The sequence below is a fragment of the Diplotaxodon limnothrissa genome, linkage group LG12 (genome assembly GCF_057381915.1).
Source record: "Diplotaxodon limnothrissa isolate DT_005_m linkage group LG12, D_limnothrissa_male_GT1.1, whole genome shotgun sequence".
In the NCBI taxonomy this organism is placed as follows: Eukaryota; Metazoa; Chordata; class Actinopteri; order Cichliformes; family Cichlidae; genus Diplotaxodon; species Diplotaxodon limnothrissa.
In genome coordinates, this window is record NC_140607.1 from 8,794,913 (window position 1) to 8,820,728 (window position 25,816).

The following is a 25,816-nucleotide window of genomic DNA, read 5'->3' on the forward strand; positions in this document are numbered from 1 at the left end:
CCTTAAAAATGGAAAAGGACAGAAACTGAGTAGATTCAAGGAACTAGTTGAAAAGAGGCTATATATTCTTTGATCTCCATGTTGCCCTCTAGCTTCAAATATTACCTCAGCAGATGTAAAGGCATCCTTAAATGAAGCATGTACCACATGGCCCTGTTATGTGTAAACAATACATCTAAAAGGAACATGTTGCACCTTTTCAGTTGCGTGCTGTTCCATCCATGATACAGATCATACTGGCAGATTTTAGGACTGGAAGAGCTGCACAAACTCTGATATCTTGAAAATTGAAAAAAAGAAGAAAAAAAAAAACGACCCGCTGCTATTTTTAGGTATACAGTGTGATGAGCAGTGTCTGGGGAACTGTAAGCATTGTTTTGAGCTGCGACGATCAGATCCAGTTGCTGTACTGGAGTTACAAAAGCAAAGTTCCTGGATAAAAAGTCACACTTCATAATAATACAATGTAAAAAGAATCCATTGTGATTTAATGTCATTTAACTCCTCATACAGCAGATCACTTTACATGTCCTTATCGTGATCTTTATATGCCTCCAGTGCCAACATGTCCATTTGTTTGGTTTTTCCTCTACTCTCACTCTTACTCTCCCTTTCTTTCTCTTTCTCCCTCTTGGCTGGGCTTTGGTTCTTGTAGGATTCTGGCTGGCTGGCACACCAGGACAATTACCTAATCACGTTGCTGCAGTATTTATAAATGAGCTCTCACCACCCACTATCTGCCAGATTGTCTGTTAGCCATGGTGTTATAAAAATTCAGACTCCATTACTGTTATCCTTTCGGATTTCTATTTTCCTTGCTGTTTTCCAGCACTGTAAACACCAAAGTGTGCACTCCAGATTTCCCACATGTCCCGACCAGCTACTTCAACCCTAAACCAGCCACCTTCTTGCTGCCAGTCCCTGCTGGTCCACTCACCACTCTCTCCACTAGTGAAACCACAGATGTGACTGCAAATTTTTGTTTTTCCTGAAAATTCCTAAAGGTCTCAAGGAGACCATTCGCTGCAGCAAACAACTTCAAGTGTGACACATGCTATCGTGCCAATACACACTTGTTCACAGAGCAGGATCTGTTCAGATACACTAACACGATCTTCACTCAGCACACACCTTACCAGATTTGTCTCCTTTCAACTTTGTTCTCTACTACAAATAAAAATTCATGTTGAAGGCTCACAGTTCTGGTACAGTGGAGGAAATCCAGCACTTACCAAAGACACAGGTCTAAATGGTCAGAATAGGAGTTCTAGGCATTGACCTAACAAAAGCAGCTGGGGTGGACGTTGTGCAGCATTGCACAAGGAGATGGCCAAATTTAAATTAAGTATATTTTTTTCTCTTTATGGGTGGCCTGAAGATGTTTCATAATTAGCAAACTATTATTATTATTACTAACTGATTTTAAAATGAGACTACAATCCTCCCAGTGAATTCAAGCCATCTAAATAATACCAAAATGTACACAAGAATGAGACACTTTCAGTTAGTGCTCAGTTGTATATTATTGTATTTCTGCAGAAAGAGGGATGCTCATTGAAATAATTTTTAATGTGCCTTCAGCCAAAATAATAATCTATTGGCAAAATAATGAACCAGACTGTAGACAGTAGACAGTAACCCTCAACTCCTAACATAAAGTAAGCTTCACCAATAAATTGTGAGCTATTTAATGAAGAATTATGACTACACATGGAGGACTGTAGAAACCCATAAATTAGAAGTTGGTCATTTATTCCATATGTAGTATAGCAAGTAGTAAAACTGCCAATTAATCATAGTAGCTCCACACATTAAGAGTAGCAGCATGAGAAAGAGAGGGGCTGCAGAGCCCTGAGTGAGCTCGTGCCACAAAGAACAGCTGAAGCGTTGATCACGTAAAATCATAATAAGGTCTTTTCTTAAAAAAGTTCACAGTATGCAAATTTCTCACTACGCTTAACTATGACGCTGACTATGACAAATTGTAGAAAGCAAGCGCTAGTGTAGTTATACAGCCCAGTTTCCACAGCAGTTAGAACATTGTGCAAAATGTAAATAAACACAAAATGCAGTCATTTAATCTGTATGTCTACTCTCTCATGGCCCTGAGGCAGCACAATTCCGCTGCTTCCCACTAGGGCTGCCACAAACGATTATTTTGATAGTCGACTAGTCACCGATTATTTATGCGATTAGTCGACTAATCAGATCATCATCCACTGGACGTAAAACGTACAGCTTATTGCACCAGCAGCATCTGCTCTTAAATAACTATCATTAGCTTACAGCTTTAAGTGTTTAAGGTGCTAACTAAAAATAAAGACAAGATGATAGTTTATTCAATTTTAATGAAATTTGCAGATTGTTTCGGTAAAGTTTAATAAACTCCTTGCTATCTAAAATATAACAGGACAACGGAGTATATTCTCCAGCATCTCACACTTTTGATAATCAGCTGTCTGCTTGACGTTTATTCAGCTGTGTAAAAACTATAACTTTAATCTCAGACAAACCGATTTACTCAGGAACAAATAAAATACAAAAAAAAAAAAGCCAAACAACAACATTTTTAATTTATCTAAGTGACTCATATATATTTAACCTGAGTAGCGAAAGACGGCGGTGGGTTAGAAAACAATTTGCCGGGAGTCCGGTGTTCTCACCGCGCTAGTGACCTAGCCCCCGGCTAGCTATCGAGCTGGTGGGTAACAGACGTCTCCGAAAACGTCGGAGCGCTTTTGAAAATATGTGGTGTCCTGATAAACTGAGCCGATATTTGAGGTTTACACAGCTACATTCTCGCCTGAAAATACGTTAAACGTTTATTTTCTGACCCAGAAAGAATAATAAGAGTAACATTAAAACTAACTAGCTGCCGCCATTGTTGGAAACTAAGCTGGGCCGCGCTATGATTTCTGGGACACAGCTGCTTCTTCTTCTTCTTCTTCTTCTTCTTCGGGGTTTAACGGCAGCTGGCATCCTTGTACATGCAGTGCTGCCATCTTCTGTTTCAGTCCGTTATTACACTCTTAAATCCTGCTACTTATTCCTGCGTCTTTTGTGATCTTACAAAGCTTCAAACGACGCGTCGACTATTAAATCAGTCGTCGACGATTTTGATAGTCGACATAATCGTGACTAGTCGACAAATCGTGGCAGCCCTACTTCCCACACAAAGACTAACGGATACGCAGAAATATTTGGTGACCGTCTGGTTTTGGCTTTTTTTTTATTGTCTACCACCAGCAATCAATTTACTAGCTTCTATTTTGAAATTCAGTCATGCCAACCAGTGACTTTTCTAGTCTCTAAATGCACTGTTTCTTACATCATGCTGTTCTACTCTACTTGAGTAGATTGATTGAACCACCAACCTTGTGATTACTGGAGAGCCTGTTCTAACAGGAGCTACAGGACCCCAGCTTCTAGTACTATTTCACTACACGATGGCTTACTGGCCATACTGCTGTTATGGAAGTTCTTGATATCATCCTACTACTTCCTCAAAAAGAATCTGGTCCATGGGTGGGACGGTCTCCAGAACCTGCAGGAGGCAGAGTGCTGTTTGTGGCACGATCAGAGACGCTGCAGAGCAGAACCACTAACCAGCAGCTTTCCAAGAGTTCATCTGAAGGATGAGACACTCCACTAATGGCACACTTCATTGTATTTTTAAGTTATGTAATTTTATCAAAGTGCTTGCCAAATAACATAATTGCTAAGGGAATTTTTAATTGGGTGCATATTCAACACTCTTACCTCCTGCATTGGAAATAAGAATCTAAATTCATGGAAAACTGAATTCTGATCTGATCTGTAAATCAGTCCCTGGGCACAAGAAAACTTCTGAAAAACATAGTTGATTACTGCCTCCACAAACATTAAAAATGCAATTCTGACAGTCCTCTGAATTTGAGCTCTTTTAAGAGTTGAAGTGAAAAGCATTCCTGTGGTGTGACCGTTCACAATTTGAAATTCCTTTTGGAAATAATGAAAGCTGCATCCTCCAGGCTACAGAGGAGAGGGACTATGAAACTGGCTGTCAGCACACAGCACTGATGGCATGGAGGGAGCATTAATGTGCATGGCATGAATAACTGACTATATAATATTTACATATTTTGAAACAACATCCAAAAAACAATGCAAAACTACAGTCAGCATGTATCACACTATCATGGTACAACTTCAGAAATGGAAACCCAGAGGTTAGGAGTGCAGCACCCTTTCAACTGCAAGGCAGTTGCACAGATCACCTGGTGGAAGGCAACTTGTCTCCAAGTCATTGTCGTGCGACTCAGACTGATTGCAATTACTCTCGGACGGATAGGCAAGGGTTTGAATCAGAGTACAACTGGTCGCAGACTTGGTCCCCATCTTCAAAGCAACCATTTCTAATGCAACAAGACTCCAAGTTCATTGCACACCGTCTCCAACGGTCTCCAACCACTGTTTTCCGAAGTCTGACTGTAGCCTAATTATATGGATTATTAGGAGATTTATGAATGAATGAATGAATGCTTTATTGGCCATATGCAGGTTGCCCCACAGAGGAATAGGACCCCCCCCCGACTTACACACACAACAACAAAGACATCACATGGGAATACAGTCGGAGACCGGCAGCGTTGGGAGAATAACACTGAAAAAATTACACAACATTGGGAAAAGTACAAGAGGAAAAAAAAGAGACCTCTTCACACGCTGGGCAACCTATGGGAGGACAGCATGAGAACAGGAAACAAAAAATATATTACATATTGATCACGGTTTTCATATATATTGATCGGTTTTATGTGTTTGACTTGTGTTTGACTTTCAATAAGAACATGTTTCTCTGCATGCAGGGAGGAGCTTCACCATCTTCATTTTAAAATGAGTAAAAACAGAAGGAGTGCTGGTTTTAATTTAGAGCTTACTGTAATAGTGCTTTTAAAGAGACGGTAGTACGTGAGTGTGTCTGTGAAGGACTCTTCTGTGTGTGAAGAGGGCACAGTCCACAGTCGAGGCGAGACAGGTAAACCATGTTATACACATAAAAACAAATTGAACAACAGGCCTCAACGGTGGAAAAAGGTTTTCTTTTTTCTTGAAAAGAGCCAATGTGACTTTTATGAAATATTGCTGTTTTGGCTGTGCATCCTTCTACTTGTATTTACCTATTACTCTAGGCTAAATCATCCATCATTTAGGAAAGTTAGACTAGCCTACTGGTAAATATGTTATTCTCTTTTGGGCCTGGAGGATGAAACTGTCAAATCTCTCTTTCTCTTCCTCTAACCAGTAGCAGTATATTAAACACTGAGCATGTAGTGGAAAAATCTTTTTTTTTCAAATGTGAACTGTACCATATATACACAACCTGATATCACGGCAAAGCGCGTAATAGACACGCCAGTCAACCGTGTTCATTTCACGCTTTGCCTCTCTAAAATGTGAAATCTAAATGCATGCAGACGTTACATTACCAGTAGGGGAGATAATATATTTAAAGCTACAAAGTTGGTAGTGAGCAGAAAACGTATTAAGTACAGTCAAGGGTCCTTCGTCATCAGAAACAATGAACCTAGGCAGCTAATATGTATATACATGTAAAGGTGCTAATAATGTCTGTTTAAATGCTTTCTTGTGATTATCTTCATGCTGGCTTGAAATAAAATATTTCCCTGTGCTGGTACTTCGGATTACTGCATCTTCTGCGTGCGTGTACATTTCATGTTTTGGAGAGGCGAAGCGTGAAATGGACACGGTGGACCGGAGTGTCTATTACACCTTTTGCCATAATACTAGGTTGATACATACACCAAAAGTATTGTATTTCATTTCATATGCAGAAAATCCATCCTCAAAAAGAAGTTGATGTTGAGCTGATCCTGATCTTTCTAAACAAGAAAAGGAAGAAACTGAGATTCTGGATTCATCCAGTTCTCAAACGAAGGCAGCAGCAGGGAGAATTTCATGGTTTGATCCAGGAGTTGAGGCTGTATCATGACTGCTTTCGTACATATTTCAAGATGTTAGTGGGGCATTTTGAACTCTTGCTGGCAGAGTTGGGACCACATCTGAGGAGGCAGAGTAATAACTTCAAAGTCGAATGACCCATAGCAAAGTTTATATGTCTGAGGTAAAACAGTATTATTGTGCAACCTATATATTCAGCACTGGTGCATGTTGTTGCCGAATGTAATGGTCCCAGTGGTCAGATCTATTCATTCATATCCAAAAAATCTGCATGTTAAACATACAGCCCAGTGATGGCAAACATTTTTACCAAATGACAATGGGACAATCGCCAAATCCCACTCTGTAAGCAATTCTAACAGGAAAAATAAAATCAAGGTGATCTCTAAATTAGAAAGATTAAAGTTAAATCGCCAACAGTTACAATAACTGTTTTTGTGCTTAATAATAAGCACAAAACAGCTTTGTTTTGGTTAAGATCTTGACTGATTAGTTCCAGTGACCCATGCAGACCACCAGGGAAACAACAGTGTAGTGGAAATGCATGTATTCATGACTTGGCACAGTGAAGTGCAACTAGAGCTGACGATACCAGGTCTGAGGAGAACCAGTGTTTGGGTGTGTGTAGACTTGTAAAGTACTTCTGATAACCAAGTCAAAGTGTGGCGGGTGGCGAGTAGTTTCCATATGCAGAATCTTGGTCTGAAACTAAGTTTTGCACAAGTGGACCACCTACTTGTAAAAATAAGTGAACTAACAACTGACTGTCCAACCCCAATGAACACTATGAAGAAATGCCATGAGTAAAGTGAAACCCTTTGCCAGCACTGTTTAGGATAATGGTCAAACCAGCAGAATTTGCAGCCAGTACATACTGACAACATTGGGCCAACACTGACCATGGGCTAAGCTTTCATGTGAGATCACCAGCCAACCATTGTTAGAGCTTTTGTTACATTTGTGTTTAGATATAGACAAGATGTGCTGTAGTAATACATGTGCTGTAGATATGTAATAAATTGATCAATTTATTACATATCCACAGTGATTGTCTTTAAGTATGACTCTCTAAGTCACTTGGAACAGTTGCTGAAGTTGTTGAAGAATGCAATAATTCTGATCACTGCAGACTTTTACAGTTCTATGATGGCATGAATCATGTTAAATGATTTTTCAGCTTTCCTAGTCTCTGAAACCCTCATGATGAAAGAGCAAGCTTTATTCAAAAACGCAAAAACTCAGCTTTTTAGATTTTGATGCATTACTCTGAAACCTACATTATCCACTTTTGTCTGAAAATTGATGCATAGAAAATGAACAAAATTGCAATCTGAGCAGCTTGCAATGACGAAATTTTCAAAAGGTATAGACCTCATGGTCCACTATTTATTCGCATTCACCCTAAGTCCTCTCCACAGCACCTCCATTTTTCTCATTTTGCCTGACTTTGCAAGTGAAACAAATGGGTGCTAAATGTCCAGCACAGCAGAAATAATCAATCAGTGATATGGTACAATGGCCAGTATTCTACTGTGTGAATAAATGGGACTATAGTTATCTTTGCTCACCTGTTGCTGACAATGAATTATTATAAGGAATAAAGTGAGCTTGTCGGTCACCAGTTTTGGAGGGCCTCCAGCACTGTTCTCTGGGGCCAGATATTGGTGTAAAATCCAACGTGGGCAATAATCCTCTGACTAAGAAAACGCCATCTGAAAGTCCCATAGCTCAATCTATGCTGAGTGGAAGACAGAGATGGTGCAGAGAACTCCTGGATCAATGCCATAACTAAATAAAAGCAAAGCATTACAGAATAAAATGGCAATAATTCTTCTTGTTAATCAGATCTACACTGATTTTTGTTTCAGTTACTTACACACTCACTAGCACACAGATGTAGAACGTATCAATTAAATCACAGTATGACTAATATGACCTTTTGTAGTAATTCTCACTATCAGTATCCCTTGTAAAGCTATTTACGCATACGTAAACACAATATTTATACCCCACTAGTATTAATTGGGCTACTACTGATTTTGTGTATTTGGAATCTATTTTTATTCAGCTACATTTAGTGAAAGGCAAACACAGCATATCAGCTTAAACACCTCCAATAACCAACTGTCAGTCACAGTGGTGGTGAGGGGTAATGAGCTGGGCTTGTTTTCCAGCCACAGAATCTGGCAACTTGCCATCTTTGAGTCAACCATCAAGTATTGTAGGGTCAACTGTGAGGTCATCAGTCCAAGAGGACAATGAACATGAAAACCCACAGAACTGGGATTTATAATAAATCTTTAGAAAAACAAACAAACATCTAGATGTTAATCATTTCTCTTTGTGTGAAGATGATCGTACAATGTTTTGTTGAGATTAGACAACACAATAAGAAGGAGGTAGGCTACTGAAAGAAGGTGTACTTTCTTTTAAGCATGGTTTTACATTCACAACTACCTGTTAACTGCACATATGTAAAGAGTTAAGCTTCCTTCTTTCAGGGACAGCGAGGACACTGGACTTTGACTTTTTAGGGTTTGACTGGACACTAAAAACTCCCAGGGTTGGAAATATCTATTATTGGTGTTCACCAAGACAGAATAAAAAAGGAAAATAGCAGGTTGCTTTTTTAGTAAAACACAGAAAACCCAGATAATAAATATCTGACATTTTTGCTTCAAAGATTGATGACAATGATTTACAAACTTTCTTCTTAGTTAAACTGTGATTGACTAGTTTGAGTAGAATTTTAATCTGGATCAGAGCAAAAGCCTTAGATCTTGATACGGTATTAATGAAGGAATCAGTATCTAAATAGCTACACTGGTGACGTTGCTTTCTAGCATGCATTGTTCCTTTAGCTTATTCAGAGATGGATAAAAAATCATTTGAAATTCATTCTCAGTTCTCACTCAAATCATTTGAACTAAATCTCATCTGTAAAACTGAACTCTGACAGTTTTGACACACAAAAAAAGAAGAAGAAATCAGTTAGTGGTAAATCAATCTGTACCCGACCAGGACTGTCTGTATACGACTGAAGTTATCCTGAACTGAAATCCAATAACACTGATATATACATATGACAAAACTGAATCCATTTTACATACAATAACTATCGTCGTCACCATCCTCATCTTCATTGTCCTCTTTATCACCATCTCTGGCATCATCATCAAATCCAAGCAGGATGTCTGTAGTAATCACTGTTCCTGCCACTCTCTGAATGTTGATTACCCCACAACTTGATTGCAAAGGACTTCACTCTCAGTCTCAGTAGAGGTCTCATGTTTGGCCTAATTGCAAGTCTTGTTAGCCAATGTAATGGGTGGTCTGCTGCTTACATATCCCAAAAGACATGAGCTTCAATCTCTGCAGACACCACAATGAGAGGCAACAACCCATGAAATACAAGCATTGTCTTATCCTTATATCTAAGAGGGTCATCAGTGACACATCTGGGGTTAGTGGTAGTGTTTGAGTTTAGTTAATGTTCACCTATTTTATTGCCCATTTGTAGAAGGTTTTAACAGAAAAAACATGATACCAAAATAACTGGATGAGACTTTATCTGAAAAAGGCAATAAAGGCTCTAAACTGACAGTCAGTCACTTAAGATACTTAAGATGATATCATATTTAACTGTCTGGGTATTTGCTAGGTAAGTAGTAATTCCTTTTCCTTAACAATTTGCAATTAAAAATACCAAGCCTGCATAATTTTTTTCTTTTGGTTCAAATCAAGCGCTTTCAGTCAAATTCTTTATGCAATTTAATGTCACATACTTTTATTTTCAATTTTCACCTTTACTGAGAACATGACACACAATGTTTTGGCCCAGTTACACACCATCACTGCTTCATGGGAAACTGAAGGATGATTTTGGGTTTGCTAAATGTCATATAAGACCATTTTTAAACTTTGACAAAATGATTTAATTCTGTCATACATGTCACTTTTACGTTATTATTCAGACATACTAGTGCCATTGTTTGTCACAGTACACACTCTCACTCTCGCCACCACTGTCACTAAGAGCAGGCTCTCTCTCTCTCTGCCTGTTTCTGTGTGCATGTCTGCATCTTCGTGTGCATGGCACAGTGCTGCTAAAAATTTGTACCCTCCTACACAAGTCTCTCTTCCTGATTGGCTGAAGTAAAAGTCCACAGAGAGATAATTTTCTTTTATAGCAACTTGTAGATAGTTGGTAAGAGTTAATATCACATATGTGCATGCATTTGCTCTTAAGCAAGCAGAACAACTAGCTTAGATACACAACAGACACGCACAGTCAGTATCTTGTGCATACTTTTCCATTAATGCAACTGCTCTCGGAGACTGCAATAAATGTTAGATGCCAATGTTGCTAGGTCCAGCCAAGTAAGACTATTAACGCTTTTTCTTTGCAAAAGTTTAACTCTAAAGTTGACAAGTTCAGACACCTTCAGATTACTGAAAAGCAGTGCATGTTTGAAAGAAAATATAGTGTCTTTTAGGAAATGCAGCTAAAAAAAAAAGGAAATCATCTAAAAATACATGGGACTGAAGCAACTTGGTGCTGGTCAAGGATTTAGTAAGGAAGGAACAAAGGAAAGTACATATATAATAAGAGCAGCTGTCTCACTTCTCCGTGCACACTTTGAGCTGTAAGCTCTATAGAATCTGCCTACTCTATCATCGGCAGCATTTTGTCCAGCTGGTGCTCCGGGGCCATGTGAGAGATTCTAACATTGCTCTCAGGGGGGCAAATTAGCCGGACTGGTTGAGCGAGGCTGCAAAGACACTTTACATCCTATTCCACAGACCTGTGCACTGATCTGCCTCCCATTCTGTCTCTATTATTCTGCTGCTCTGGCTTTGGGGAGGCAAAGGCTGGCCAAATTGTAATGTCATGCCTTGAGGTCGAAACAATGAGCATTTGCTTTGTGTTTGCTGCTAAGTGGCCTATTCCCATGCAGTGTGACCCAAGCGGCATCCACAGATCTGCTGAGTGAAAACATTAGCACTCACACTGGGCATACTGCCTGCACTTCAGTAATATAATCAGCTTGGTGTTCAGCCAGAACAGACATTTAGGGCAAATGTTGAGTCGGTGCAACAATAAAATAGTGACACTGGTCGGTCTGATGAGATTAATTCTTCCCAGCGTGGGCATGAGATCAAGGAGGATTCAAACTCAAATAATCAAATAATATGCTGTCAGAGACATAGCGTGGCTTGGGACATGACAGCACAAACCTGTTGGATGATCCTGTAGTTAAAGTAACTTGGAAATTACATCCATAACAGCTTACACAAAAGCACTTAACTACAAGGTGACATATCCATGCATCTAAGATTTAAAAGACTCTTTTGGGACACCAGAAGTGTTTGCAAGCAAGGTGAAACAAGCGTTGTGTTCGACCAATGCCTTAGTAAATACATGGATAATTATTTTTCCATCTACTGGCTTGATTTCACTAAAGTCCTTAACCCTTTAACATCTGGGTTTAGGGTTAAGATAGATAATGTCTTTAAAAACACATAAAGGGAGGAGGCCTTAACAAAAAAAACCCTGTAATCTAACATTCTACACTCACTGGTCATTTTGTTAGGTACACCTTAGTACTGCTGGGCTGAACACCCTTTTGCCTTTAGAACTGTTTTAATTCTTCACAGCATGGACTATTTAAAAAATTCCTGAAAACATCCCTCTGAGATTTTATTCCATATTGTCATAAAAGCATTCCACATATGCTGCATACCCATTATGCAAATTTCCTGTTCCATTGCATCAACTATCTCTACTGGATTGAGATCTGCTGACCGTGAAGGCCATCTGCGTATAATGAACTCACTGTCATGTTTGCAAAATCAGTTTGAGATAAATTGAGCTTTGTGACATGCTTTATCCTGCTGGAAGTGGCCATCAGAAGATGGATTTAGTGTGGTGATAAAGGGGTGAACATGGTTAAGGAGCAATACTCAGGTAGTCTGTGGTGTTTAAACAATGCTCAGCTGATACTAAGGGGACGAAAGTATATCAAGAAAATATCATCCACACCATTATACAACCAACAACAACTTGGATCCATGTTTTCATGTTGTCCACACTTAATTCTGACCCTAACATCTTAATGACACACATCACATCAGGCAGTGTTTTTCCAATCCTGCTGGTGTGGTCTTCTGCTGCTGTAAGATTTGACGTGATGTGCATTCACAGATGCTCTTCTGCATACCTTGGTTGTACCGAGCGATTATTTGTAATTACTGTGGCCTTCCTGCCTCCTTAAAGCAGTCTGGCTGTGATTAAATATTTGCATTAACAAGCAGCTGAATGGGTGCACTGAATAAAATGGCTTTTGAGTATTTTGAATTTCTGAAAATATGCCTGTTAAGCACAAACTAAATACACAACTCTAACATTAGATGGATAGCCGATGACCTGGTTAAGAGGTAAAAAGAACCATGCTTTGTTTTATTCTTTATAAACAGGGGCACTTTTTGGATGCTTTGTTTAACATCTTATTCAGTAACTGCATTTTTATAAGCAGATACAAGTGGTTCTGCATATTTGAGCTGGAGCTTGTCTGGAAGCTGAGAGAAGATTCCACACCTTTGATAAAGCACACATTATCTTCTGTGATGCAGCTGAGTTTTCTTAGTTGTTTCCTTCAAAACAACTTCCAAGCTCTGTGTAATAAATGTGCTCAGTGCCAATGGTTGGAGCACTTGGTTACTTTGTGTGCTATTTATAAAAATCTCAAGCCCCATCTCAGTTGACCTTCTGTGAAAGGAATAACGGAGAGAGAATGGAAACAACTTTGGGAAGGATGCAATGGAAAGCAACAAAGAAGCAGAGCAATTTTAACTCTGCAAAACAAACACATTATTGATGATGTGGAAGTGCAGAGCTTCAAAGCCTCTTATTTATAGGCATCACAAATTACAGACAGCATGCGGGGGAATGGAAGTGCTCTTTTCTTCAATTGAAGGTTTTCACAAACAGAAAGGATTGTAGTCATCCTTGGTGGTTGAAAAAAATCACTGGAATATTAAAGATAGGGTTGAAGGAGCTTTATTATCTGACACACTTTATAACATGTTGCTGTTTTGGTGCAGAACCTTACTGCTGAGCTTTAAAAGAGAAATGTTTGTGTCCCAGGGAAAACTTGGAAGCCTTCAACAGTGCCATCTATTGTTCCGCACGAGGGGAAACTTGATGATATAACTTTAAACGTTCGTATTACTTTAAATAAGGCAGATGGCACTTTGAGCACCCACTTGGTAAAATGGTGCATAATTCTTTTATTCCTTTTCTCATCTTGCTGGGGGCTGCAGAATAAAACACACCTGGGATGTGTCTGGGATCCTTAAGTATGTGTTGAAATGATGCTGCAAGAGCCTTAGGTAAGAAAACACGTACAATACTCATATAGAACATGAAAGCAAACAGCCTTGAAAAAAGTTTCCTTTCTATTGATCTGCATGGGTTTCCTCCTTACTTTTTTCTTGTTTTACAAAGGGAGGCATTAAATATCAGCGGCCATATACACTATAGTGCCAAATCATTGAGTTCAGGCGTTCCGATCATGAACACAGGTGTATAGAATCTACAAACATTTGTTAAAGAATAGCTCTCTTTCTCTAGATCTCAGTGAATTCCAGCATATTACCGTGATAAGATGCCACCTGTGCAAGTAGAGTCATGAAATTTTCTCACTAAACATTTTAGTGGTATTATAACAAAGTGGAAGCCACTTTGCCTGGGCCTGGGCGCCTCCTGGGTGAGGTGTTCCAGGCATGTCCCACCGGGAGGAGGCCCCGGGGCAGACCCAGGACACGCTGGAGAGATTATATCTCTCGGCTGGCCTGGGAACGCCTTGGTATTCCCCCGGATAAGCTGGAGGAGGTGGCTGGGGAGAGGGAGGTCTGGGCCTCTTTGCTTAGGCTGCTGCCCCCGCGACCCGGCCCCGGACAAAGCGGATGAAGATGGATGGATGGATGGAAGCCACTGGGAATGACTGCAACTCCATGAAGTGGTAGGGCAAGTAAAATAACAGCAGCTTTCGGCAGATTCAAGACTTCATGTGGCCTTCATATTAGCTCAAGAACAATGCGTAGAGAGCTTCATGGAAGGGGTTTCCATGGCCGAGCAGCTGCATCCATGCCTTACATCACCGAGCACAATGCAATATGTCGGATGCAGTGGTTTAAAGCACCACACCACTGGACTCTAAAGCAGTGGAGACATTTTCTCTGGAGTGAGGACTCGTGCTTATCTGTCTAGGAATCTGAAGGACAAGTCTGGGTATGGCAGTTGCCAAGAAAACATTACTTGTCTGACTGCATTGTGCCAAGTCTAATTTGGTGGAAGGGGGAATGTGGTGTTTTTTCCTAACTTGGGCTCAGCCCCTTAGTTCCAGTGAAAGGAACTCTTAATGGTTGAGCATACCAAAACATGTTGGACATGCTCCCAACTTTGTTTCCCAACAGTTTTGGGCCAGTCCTTCTCATCCAACATGTCTGACCTCAAAAATGTCTTCTGTGAGAAAGGTCAAAAATTCCTATAAACACACTTCTAAACCTGTGGAAAGCCTTCCCAGAAGAGTTGAAGCTGTTATAGCTGCAAAGGGTGGGCTGACATCATATTAAACCCTATGTATTAATAATAGGATGCAACTAAGTTTTTATGTGTGTGAAGGCAAACAAACAAATTCTTTTGGGAATATAGTGTACTACTGGCTAATACGCAGAGCCTTCTGCCAGTGCAGAGCCAGGTTTGCGCAGCATCAAGGTGTTGCTGTAGTTAGAAATACTGCATTTTAATGCCATTTAAGCCAGCTATTTTTATTAAACTGATGTGAATGTGTTGTATTGTGGTGCTACAGTGTAACCCTCCAGATATCCATCCAGAGATCAGTTGTTACTAGTGGAACTGGCAGCTACTGAGAAAAGGGCAACTGTCAGCGGCTGGAACAGCATTAAAAAGGAAAATGCCTTTTTCCCTGTTTTGGAGTACTTGGGGACATGTTTTGTGTGTGTGTGTGTGTGTGTGTGTGTGTGTGTGTGTGTGTGTGTGTGTGTCCACTCTTCTCACATAACTTTCACTGACAGCCCACTGATGTGTCGATGTCGGCTAAGGCAAAAAACATCGCCATCACCAGCGCCCGATATGAATGCCAGAACTGTCAGCAAGTTATCTATGTATGAAAAAAGGGCTCCTATAGTCATCCACATATGCCAGTCCCAATCCAAGTATTTCTAAATCATACCTAATACACTGAAAAATATTGATGGTCAACACACCTTTTGATACAATTGGAAAAAAAAACATTAAAACGCCGAGTGTAGAGCATTGTGAGAACGTATGTATCAGTCGCTGCATTGTGCTGCACAACAAACAAACAATTATAAGTTATCATTATCTGTGGAATAACAGTAATTTCAATAAGAGCACAAAGAGTACATATCACCACAAAGAAACACGAAGGAAGTTATGCAACAAAATTTCACCAAGTGCAGTTTCCTTAATTTATTATTATTATTATTAATAATAATAATAAACATCATCATCATCATCATTATCATCATCATCATCATCATCATCATAATAATAATAATTTATGATTTCTATTCATCCTCTTTATCCTTTTAAAGTATAAAACATGAAGTAGTTGCTAGAAATTTCACATTAGTTTGAAAATTGAATGTTTATTGAATCTTTCTTTAAATTAATTAAATATTAATTTGCATATATGACCATATATGAGTGATTTGCTACATTCCTACAGCATTTTTGTTTTGTTTTTATTACTTAAAAATGTATGATGCAATTTAATTGTGTGTTTCGATGGGGAGGATGGGGGTTATATGTTGACAAGTGCATTTACAGTGGGTAACTTGGTCATTCCACTTCTGATGCTGTACAGACACTAAGCGAACAGCTTCAGTTCCATTCACCACCAAACACAACTAAAGAAAAAGTTCTTCTGTTTTTAAATCTGGTGTTGGGAACCATTCAGGTCAGTCAATACTTTTGAAACTCTTCCCTGAGGCTGACACAGGTGTCTTCAGCTCCTTCCAATCCATCTTACTTGTCATCTTTAAGAATCAGAAAGGGCGTTATTATGCATGTTACGAGCAACCTGGGCTGCTCTATGGGGGGCAGCTGATCGCTTAATGATTACAGTTTGTCCTGCACTGGATGAAGAAGCTACAGACTGCAGGAGAAAGCTTAATGTGAAGAGTGACACACACTCTCCAAAGGTTATTGGAGGATTTTGCCCCCGGGGTAGAAGAGTGTTTGCAGCATTGTGTGTACAGTACTGGACCGCGTGTTGAATTATTTAAAGTTAAATCTCTGAATGGACTAATACACTGAGATTGTTTCTGAATATGTCTTCATTTATAGCTTATCGAGAGGGACTCCCTCGGGGATCGACCAGGGACTGTCACCTTTTCAGCACGCAGGAACATTACACGAGACATAAGGTCAACCTAAAGCAACCAGGCTGCTCTGCTCACTTTTTCACCCCGGTGTGCGCCGCAGCGCGCCGGCAGCAGCACAGCTGCGCTGCGCTCCTTCTGACAGGATCCTCCGTGCAACAAGGACCTCGGTGTTAAAGATATCAGCATGCAACACCACAACCATGCTTGTCCCCTGCAGCAAGGCATCTACATAAAGTCACACTCATTCACTCCTAAACTCGCGTGCACGTCTCTCATCACAGTCTAGAAAAAACCGAGCGAAGAAAGAAAGAAGAAGAAAGCAGACAAGAGCGGTAACGCGTGCAGATCATACCTGTAACTCCACGCTGTAGCCCTGATGGAAATGCGTCGGGAACACCGCCAGCTGATGTTGCACTTGGAGGGAAACTGTATAATCCATGAACCAGAAGAAGATGCTGAAGAGCGGGAGTGAGCAGGAGACGCGTCTGCTGCTGGCAGCGGTACTACACTGTAGTACAATCTAAGCGTGCTCTCCGCCCCGCTGCGCTCCCATTGGCCGCGCGCCGCTCATCAGCCACGTCAGTTGACTTTGAGGCAGCAGGTAGGCAGCGCATCTCCCATTAGCAAATGTCATCAGCTCAGTCGTTTGTGATGTGCAGGCAGGAGCCGGGGCTGGGGATGAAACGGTCTGTAAAGAGCCTTTTATGATTCATGTGGGAGTATCGTTATTACTGACATGAGCAGTGGACATTACGTGTGGCAAAAGCTTTTCATTTTATCTCATTTTTAGTTTTTATTTCATGTATACATCGTTAACCTGACATTACATTCAGCCTTAGCATTTAAGTGCTGAGATTAGCCTGTTGGACAACTCAGCAGAGTAAGTTTAAAAAGCAGAGGTAAAGGACATTTGTGCCCTGCAAAGTAAAGGGTCCTTAAAGGGTGCTATCCAGAACCTACACAGCATGCTGTAGCTGTCTACTGCCACTAGGGGACAGTGTCAAAAACATGCGTAATGGTCACAGACTGTATAAAACATGGACATAGCTTCCAGGTCAGAATAATTAAAGACCCTGTCACATGACCATAAGTGGTGTTAAAGTTGGTGCTGTTTTGCGTCTCTTGATTTTGTAACCTGATGGGTTGCCAACTGGAAGACACGAGTATATGATCATTTCGGCTTTTGCAGCTGTTTTAATGATGTGTCTGTGCAGAAACTCAGAGATTCAGAGATTACACAGAGGGAGGTGCTGCAACAGTTTGAAAACTTGAGACTTTGTGGATAGAAATTTGAAAAAAAAAGAAAAAGAAAACACTGCAATGTCTTTGCTTCCTGTTTTGACTTCTTCTCTGTCTATGTCAGTGCTGAGGTGGAGGTATTGTCTGAGTGGTGACAACTAGGCAACTAGACAACAAGGCTATGAAACATTTACTTCAACTCCAAACTTTTGAGCTTTATTTAGTGCTTGCAGAAGAAGAAATGGCAATAGTGAATGAAGGCTTAGTCAACCGTAACTAATGCAGAAATACAGAATGAATCACTATTTGATTTGAATTACTACTTTGCTCAGAGCCTGTTAGAATTCTGTGAAACTCATTTTTTACTGATGACTGAAAAATAAGCTGGTGTATAATGAAAAAAAAGAAACAAAGGATAATAAAATCAAATCAAATTTTAAAAAAATGTTTTGCAAATTTGCAGCAGAGCCAGGCAATCCTCAGCTGTATTCAGCTATATACAGAGGCCTTCCCAAACCTTAAGATCAGCTGGAGGTTTGGAAAGTTCTCTCGCAAGGCACAAACTCCCCCTCACTTGTTTGATCAGTATCCTCAAGCAGCTTCTCAAAATTCAGAGTCTGTATAACGCTTTCAGTAGTTGGATATATGATGTAGGCTTATAGTTCAGTTGCCATCAAATCAAATTGAGTTATTTTGCCCGTGACAACATGATCAGACATATTTTGTTACCACTGTTAACTTTTGATTATGTGTAATATTTGATTCTAACTATGATTATGCTGACTAAACACTTCAGTGTGGCTGTGTATCAGTAAATAATAAATGAATAAAAATCCTCTTTGGTAGTCAAATTAGGGGAAACTCAAAACTATGTAAACATGTGAAAACAACCTTGTTATGTAGAATAACTTAAATCTCATTCATGTATAAAGCTCAGCTTAATGTTAGAGAATGTTTTAGGGAAAGATAAAAATTCAAATTCAAATTTTATTTGTCACGTACACAGTCATACACAGTACGATATGTAGTGAAATGCTTGGACAACTGCTCGTGACCTAAAGAAAACAAAAAAAGAAAAGGCTATGAATAAGATAGGAAATAAATATGAAAAATTAAAAAGGTTAAATTTAACTAGGAAGGAATAAAATATAAATTAAGGTTAAAAATGAAATAACTGTACAACACAAATTAGAATGAAGGGTAAATTTAACTGGGAAAGAATAAGATAAAATATATAAATTAAAGTTGAAAATAAAATAACTGTACAACACAAATTAGAATGTAACAATGAGATATTAGGTGCTTCTATGTCTGTCTCATCATTATTATTTGAGATTCACCAAGCACTAATATTTATTCCCATTTGCACAACATGCTGAAAGTAGACTGGATTAAAAAAAAATCTTTGCAAATTCTTTCTTTCTTGTTATGGTAGGAAGTCAATAATTCGCTTTGCACGAATTTTCTTTTCTCTTTTTTTGGAAATATGGACTTAACAGATTTGTTTTGCTTTCAAATTATAAAGTTATGGCTTAGATGAGTGATGAAACATTTCTCCAACTGAAAACGATACGTCCAGATGAACAGAATCAACTTTTGGAGATTTACTTTCCTGGATGATTGAGAATGCATCAAGACCTGTTCTATCATTGAACTGTTTATTACTTAAGTACTTTCGTTTAGTATGAATGGCTGTTGTGAGTCTGTGCAGTCTTACACGCCTCTCTGCAGCTTCTCTCCTCCTGCTACCCCCCCCCCCCCCTCCAAAAAAAACCCCCATCTCCATAGAGACTGTGTCAGCTCCCAAAGAGCCAAAAAACAAACTAAAAACCAGCAATAAACATAAACAATCACAAAGAAAGAACAATACAGTATCCACATCTGAACCAAAGAGTAAAACAGTGAAATGTGGATTATTAAATATTAGGTCTCTCTCCTCCAAGTCTCTGTTAGTACATGACTTAATAATTGATCAACAAATCGATTTACTCTGTCTTACAGAAACCTGGCTGCAGCAGGATGATTATGTTAGTTTAAATGAATCAACACCCCCGAGTCATTCTAACTACCAGAAACCTCGAAGCACAGGCCGAGGGGGCGGTGTGGCAGCAATTTTTCACACCAGCCTGTCAATCAATGAAAGACCAAGACAGACTTTTAATTCATTTGAAAGCCTGATGCTTAGCCTCGTCCACCCCAGCTGTAAAACTCAGACACCAGTCTTACTTGTTACCATCTATCGTCCACCTGGGCCTTACACAGAGTTTCTGTCTGATTTCTCAGGCTTTATATCTAATTTAGTTCTGATCTCAGATAAAATAATTATTGTGGGTGATTTTAACATCCATGTAGATGCTAAAAATGACAGCCTCAACATGGCATTTAATCTGTTATTAGACTCAATTGGCTTCTCTCAAAATGTAAAAGAACCCACCCACCACTTTAATCACACTCTAGATCTTGTTTTAACATATGGAATAGAAACTGAACATTTAACAGTGTTTCCTGAAAACCCTCTCCTGTCTGATCATTTCCTGATAACATTTACATTTACAATAATTGATTACACAGTGGTGGAGAGTAGACTTTATCAAAGTAGATGTCTTTCTGAAAGCGCTGTAACTAAGTTTAAGAATATAATCCACCCACTGCTATCATCTTCAATGCCCTGTACCAACACAGAGCAGAGCAGCTATCTGAACGCTACCCCAACAGAGGTCGATTATCTTGTTAATAATTTCACCTCCTCACTGCGTACGACTCTGGATACTGTAGCTCCTGTGAAAACTAAGGTCTCAAATCAGAAGTACCTGACTCCGTGGTATAATTCTCAAACACGTAGCCTAAAGCAGATGACTCGTAAGCTGGAAAGGAAATGGCGTGTCACAAATTTAGAGGATCATCATTTAGCCTGGAGAAATAGTTTGCTGCTTTATAAGAAAGCCCTCCGCAAAGCCAGAACATCTTACTATTCGTCACTGATTGAAGAAAATAAGAACAACCCCAGGTTGCTCTTCAGCACTGTAGCCAGGCTGACAAAAAGTCAGAGCTCTTTTGAGCCAACCATCCCTTTAACGTTAACTAGTAATGACTTCATGAACTTCTTCACAAATAAAATTTTTATCATTAGAGAAAAAATTACCAATAATCATCCCACAGATGTAATATTATCTACAGTTACTCTTATTACCATTGATGTTAAGTTAAGGCTCTTTTTCTCCAATTGATCTTTCTGAGTTAACTTCAATAATTACTTCCTCCAAACCATCAACGTGTCTTTTAGACCCCATTCCTACAAAACTGCTCAAAGAAGTCCTGCCATTAATTAATCCTTCAATCTTAAATATGATCAACCTCTCTAATAATCGGCTATGTACCATAGGCCTTCAAGCTAGCTGTAGTTAAACCTTTACTCAAAAAGCCATCTCTAGACCCAGCAGTCTTAGCTAATTATAGGCCAATCTCCAACCTTCCTTTCATATCAAAAATCCTTGAAAGAGTAGTTGTCAAACAGCTAACAGACCATCTGCAGAGGAATGGCTTATTTGAAGAGTTTCAGTCAGGTTTCAGAGCTCATCACAGCACAGAAACAGCTTTAGTGAAGGTTACAAATGATCTTCTTATGGCCTCTGACAGTGGACTCATCTCTGTGCTTGTCCTGCTAGACCTTAGTGCAGCATTCGATACTGTCGACCATAATATCCTATTAGAGCGATTAGAACATGCTGTAGGTATTACAGGTACTGTGCTGCAGTGGTTTGTATCATATCTATCTAATAGACACCAATTTGTGCATGTAAATGGAGAGTCCTCTTCACACACTGAGGTTAATTATGGAGTTCCACAAGGTTCAGTGCTAGGACCAATTCTGTTTACATTATACATGCTTCCCTTAGGCAGCATCATTAGAAGACATAGCATACATTTTCACTGCTATGCAGATGACACCCAGCTCTATCTATCCATGAAGCCAGGTAACACACACCAATAAGTTAAACTGCAGGAATGTCTTAAAGACACAAAGACCTGGATGGCCGCTAACTTTCTGCTTCTTAATTCAGATAAAACTGAGGTTATTGTACTCGGCCCTGAAAATCTTAGAAATATGGTATCTAACCAGATTCTTACTCTGGATGGCATTACCTTGGCCTCCAGTAACGCTGTGAGGAACCTTGGAGTCATTTTTGACCAGGATATGTCCTTCAATGCACATATTAAACAAATATGTAAGACTGCTTTCCTCCATTTGCGCAACATCTCTAAAATTAGAAATATCCTGTCTCAGAGTGACGCTGAAAAACTAGTTCATGCATTTATTACTTCCAGGCTGGACTACTGTAATTCATTATTATCAGGGTGTCCAAAAAACTCGTTGAAAAGCCTTCAGTTAATCCAAAATGCTGCAGCAAGAGTCCTGACAGGGACTAGAAAGAGAGAGCATGCAGCAATAGACGTAGGCTGCCGGGGGATTCCCATGATGCATTGAGTTTTTCCTTTCCAGTCACCTTTCTCACTCACTATGTGTTAATAGACCTCTGCATTGAATCATATCTGTTATTAACCTCTGTCTCTCTTCCACAGCATGTCTTTTATCCTGTCTTCCTTCTCTCACTCCAACTGGTCGCAGCAGATGGCCCCGCCCCTCCCTGAGCCTGGTTCTGCCGAAGGTTTCTTCCTGTTAAAAGGGAGTTTTTCCTTCCCACTGTCGCCAAAGTGCTTGCTCAGAGGGTCATATGATTGTTGGGTTTTTCTCTGTATCTATGAAGCGCCTTGAGGCGACTTTTGTTGTGATTCGGCGGTATATAAATAAAATTGAATTGAATTGAATTGAACTGAACTGTTGGGAGGTCTGTATCAGCAGCAGCAGATTGGAGTCTTTGCCAGGCCATTTCTGGCCCCCGTGCCTTATGTTTGGCACTTCTGCTCTATGTGATGATGACAATGACATAGTTATCACGCCCACCTACCTGCTGTTTAAATCAACCTGCTGTAGCAAATCAAAAACGTCATCTTCCTTTTTTACTGTGGCTTCTCTAGGCACATGTTCTGGTGCTGTTTACTCTTTGTTGTCCAACAATTGACCAACTTCAGCTGAACAAGCTTTGTTTGCGTTGCAGTAAAACAGTCTGTGTAGAGGGGAACCATTAACCTCTGTGTGTCTCATGCAGCTGTGTTAGGCTGATGGTGTTTCTGAGTCACACTGTTTATATGGCAATGCAGCTGTGGCACTACCTGCACACACTAGGGTGCTATTTAGACATTGATAGGGTAAGCTCTTGGAAATGGTCCAGCTCTGTTTCAGAATGTGGGTTAAGGTCTAAAGGCGGTGCATAGCTGCAGGACTACATTTATGTGCAAACAGGGTCAGCACTGCAATTTGAAAAAAACATCTCCACTGCTTCCAACTAGGTCAGAATACCAGGTCAGAACAGTTTCATTTGTTAGAGAGGGAGACCAAAAAAAAAAGGTTAGAGGTGGAAAAAGTCTTTCATCTGCCAACGGGTCCAGATGGTTAGTATGTCACAACAAGCGAGGTTCGAAACAGGAAATGTGTCACGTTGCCAGAGGCCTTATTTCACCACATTTTCATTCAGTGTGTTTATTGAAGCTGTCATACAGTTAACTTGCCTTTACTGTAGGTAGGAGGATACACAACCAGCAACTGATGTAGAACTGCTGCAGGAATCAGACCTGTGAACTTCTGGAGCCCGCCTCACTGCCAGGCCACACAGCTCCCTCTGGAGAAGCGTTCTTTGATCGCCGCCGCATGTTCGCAACCGAACGGAGCTCTAAGTTGAAAGTGTGTCAGAGCCAGATGATTTTTGCTCATTTCTGGATTCCTTTGCTTCTCATTACTCAGTACTCTGTAGCCAAATGTATTCACGACATGCATTATGGAGGAGTGGTTGTAACTGAGCGCTGAATATTAATTCTACCCTTTTTTCCCCCCACATCATTTCCAAAATCACATCCCATCCTCCTTTACAGGCTTAGCACATTAGGCAGATATTTGCATTACGCCATTTAGAGTGCATCTTTAATATGATTTGTCATAAACTGCAGCGTTTGAGACGCACCCCCCGAGCACAAAAAGTGCTAACACTCAGATGCATTATGAGGCCTGATAGGCAAAATATAGGCCACTTCTAAATTTGGTGGAATTCTGGGTAGAGTCTCTGCCTCTAGTAACAAAATACAAATCTCACTGGGCTCCCTGTGGGCAGAAGCAGGAACCATTTTACCAAAGACAGAGAGAGGATTCTCACTAGAATTTCAAACAAGTGCGCCTGCAAGACTTCATATTATCATAAACTACTGTAAGCAGGCAGCTGCAATTAAGCCTTTCAAACCTGGCCCAGTTTGTTGTGAGGAGCCATGCTGTAAGTCTGTAGCACACATGCCTGTCTGTGGCTGGCACATTGCTTTTGGCTCCTTGTCTGCCTCCGTTTTATTTATGTCTTCCAGCTGGAGCTGCCACACAAAGAGAGGGAATGCCACCATCAGTCAGTCACAGCCGGCTAGCCCATAAAAAGCAAACCCCATAGCCACCAGAGTGGCTGTGGCTGGGAGCACAGTGAAAGAAAAACCAGCCGGTGCTCGTAGTCATATTTTATCCTTAAAACAAGCAACTGTTGTAACTGTCATGCACTATGGCTGAAAAGGTAAAATGTGACCAAGTGATGTATTTGGGGTTATTTGTACTGCACAAAAATGCAAAAATACTGTATGACAATATGATAAGTAAGGTTAATAACATTCAGGGTTGAAAAGAACCTTTAAAAATAAAGACTTGTTGAAATAGTGAACTGGACCTCGCTGTCAGAGTCAAAAACAAGTCTTGATGATGAAAATCCTTTTTAAATGTTTAGTAATAAATAGCAAGTGAAAAAGTTTTTGAATTCTATTTTGATTTCCAAACAAACAATAAATAATAAAGATAGTTTTAAAAAGCTCCATATGGCATTATTATCACTTTGACTTTCAGATCAATCTATTGACTTTGATGGAGGGGTCAGAGGTCAAATGTGACATGATAAATCTTTATACTTTTTGCATATTGACAACATACAGCACATTTCATAGTGCATAGTAGTGTTTAAGTTAAAAGGCTTTTTGTCAGTTGTCGACCAACTAATCACTGAGTCGACCTTGAAGGCCTTGGTGGATGTAGGCCAAATTTAAAGGGATAGTTAACATGACTCCACTCTACATACCTACAAAGTTTTATCAGAATTTATTCAAAGGTTTTCGAGCTATTGTGTTTACAGACTAAAAGAACACCATGCATGCAAACGCTGGTGGGGGTCATGATGATCATTCACAGATGAAACAAATATTTTGATTACTTTTTTAAAAGGAATATGCCGAGATCTGGAACATATGAGAAAGAGACTGAACAGCCTGTTCTTGCAGTCAGTCGCTTGGTTTAGGAGACAGTGGCAAAACCAAAGATCTTACACAGAGAAGGAGAAAATAGCTAAAGCCACACGTGTCCGGAATGGAAAGGATTGTATGATGGTGAATATCTAAGAACAGCGGTGTGGAACTGGAAACAGGATGCTTTGAGGAATAGATGCTGTATTTTCTCCAGCTTACTGGGCTTACTGGGCTTTACCTCATCACAGGTGATAACCCTAGCCCTCCCAGAATATGTATTTATTTCTGCTTCTCTTTCTCTTTTTTTAAAGAAAATTGTTCTCCAAATCTGTGTGTCTTCTATTTGCCAACAATTGTTTTCCAATTTCTGAAAAAGAAATCAGCTTTTTTTTTTTTTATCTGCAAAACAAAGGGTCAGGATTGAGTTCATGTCATCATCACGGAGGATGGGTTAGACCTCAGGAGGTTGAATGTTCTGCAGGTAATCCTCAGATGTCTTTTAGATTTTATTTCTAGTACATAAATGACGGACAAACACTATAAAAGGAAGCTTTGGTCATAAACTTGAACTTTTGGTTCATCATTTTGTGATACGAGAGCAAAAGGTAAGCTGTTATTACTTGGTGTGAAAAACGTCTGGAAAAAAAATCTATTATGTGCTCAGAGAAAATAAGGTCGTAAACCTTAGAATAGAAGGCTAAGGACCTTATCAGTGTCCAGATGTAATGAGATGTTAGGACATCCCAGGCTATTTAAATATGCCCTGTATGCCAGAGTGATGTCACATGTCATTAACTTCCTCACA

At 39.8% G+C, this 25,816-nt stretch overlaps 1 protein-coding gene across 1 annotated transcript in view; it reads right to left on the minus strand.

The window, feature by feature from the left end:
- Nucleotides 1-16,834, minus strand: part of LOC146620843 (zinc finger matrin-type protein 4-like) — a 149,391-nt gene extending 132,557 nt beyond the window's left edge. Inside the window, exon 1 of the mRNA XM_085367094.1 lies at nucleotides 16,748-16,834. Within this exon, the coding sequence (XP_085223220.1) occupies nucleotides 16,748-16,834 (87 nt within the window). The remainder of the gene's footprint in view (nucleotides 1-16,747) is intronic.
- Between the last annotated feature and the right edge of the window lie 8,982 nt (nucleotides 16,835-25,816).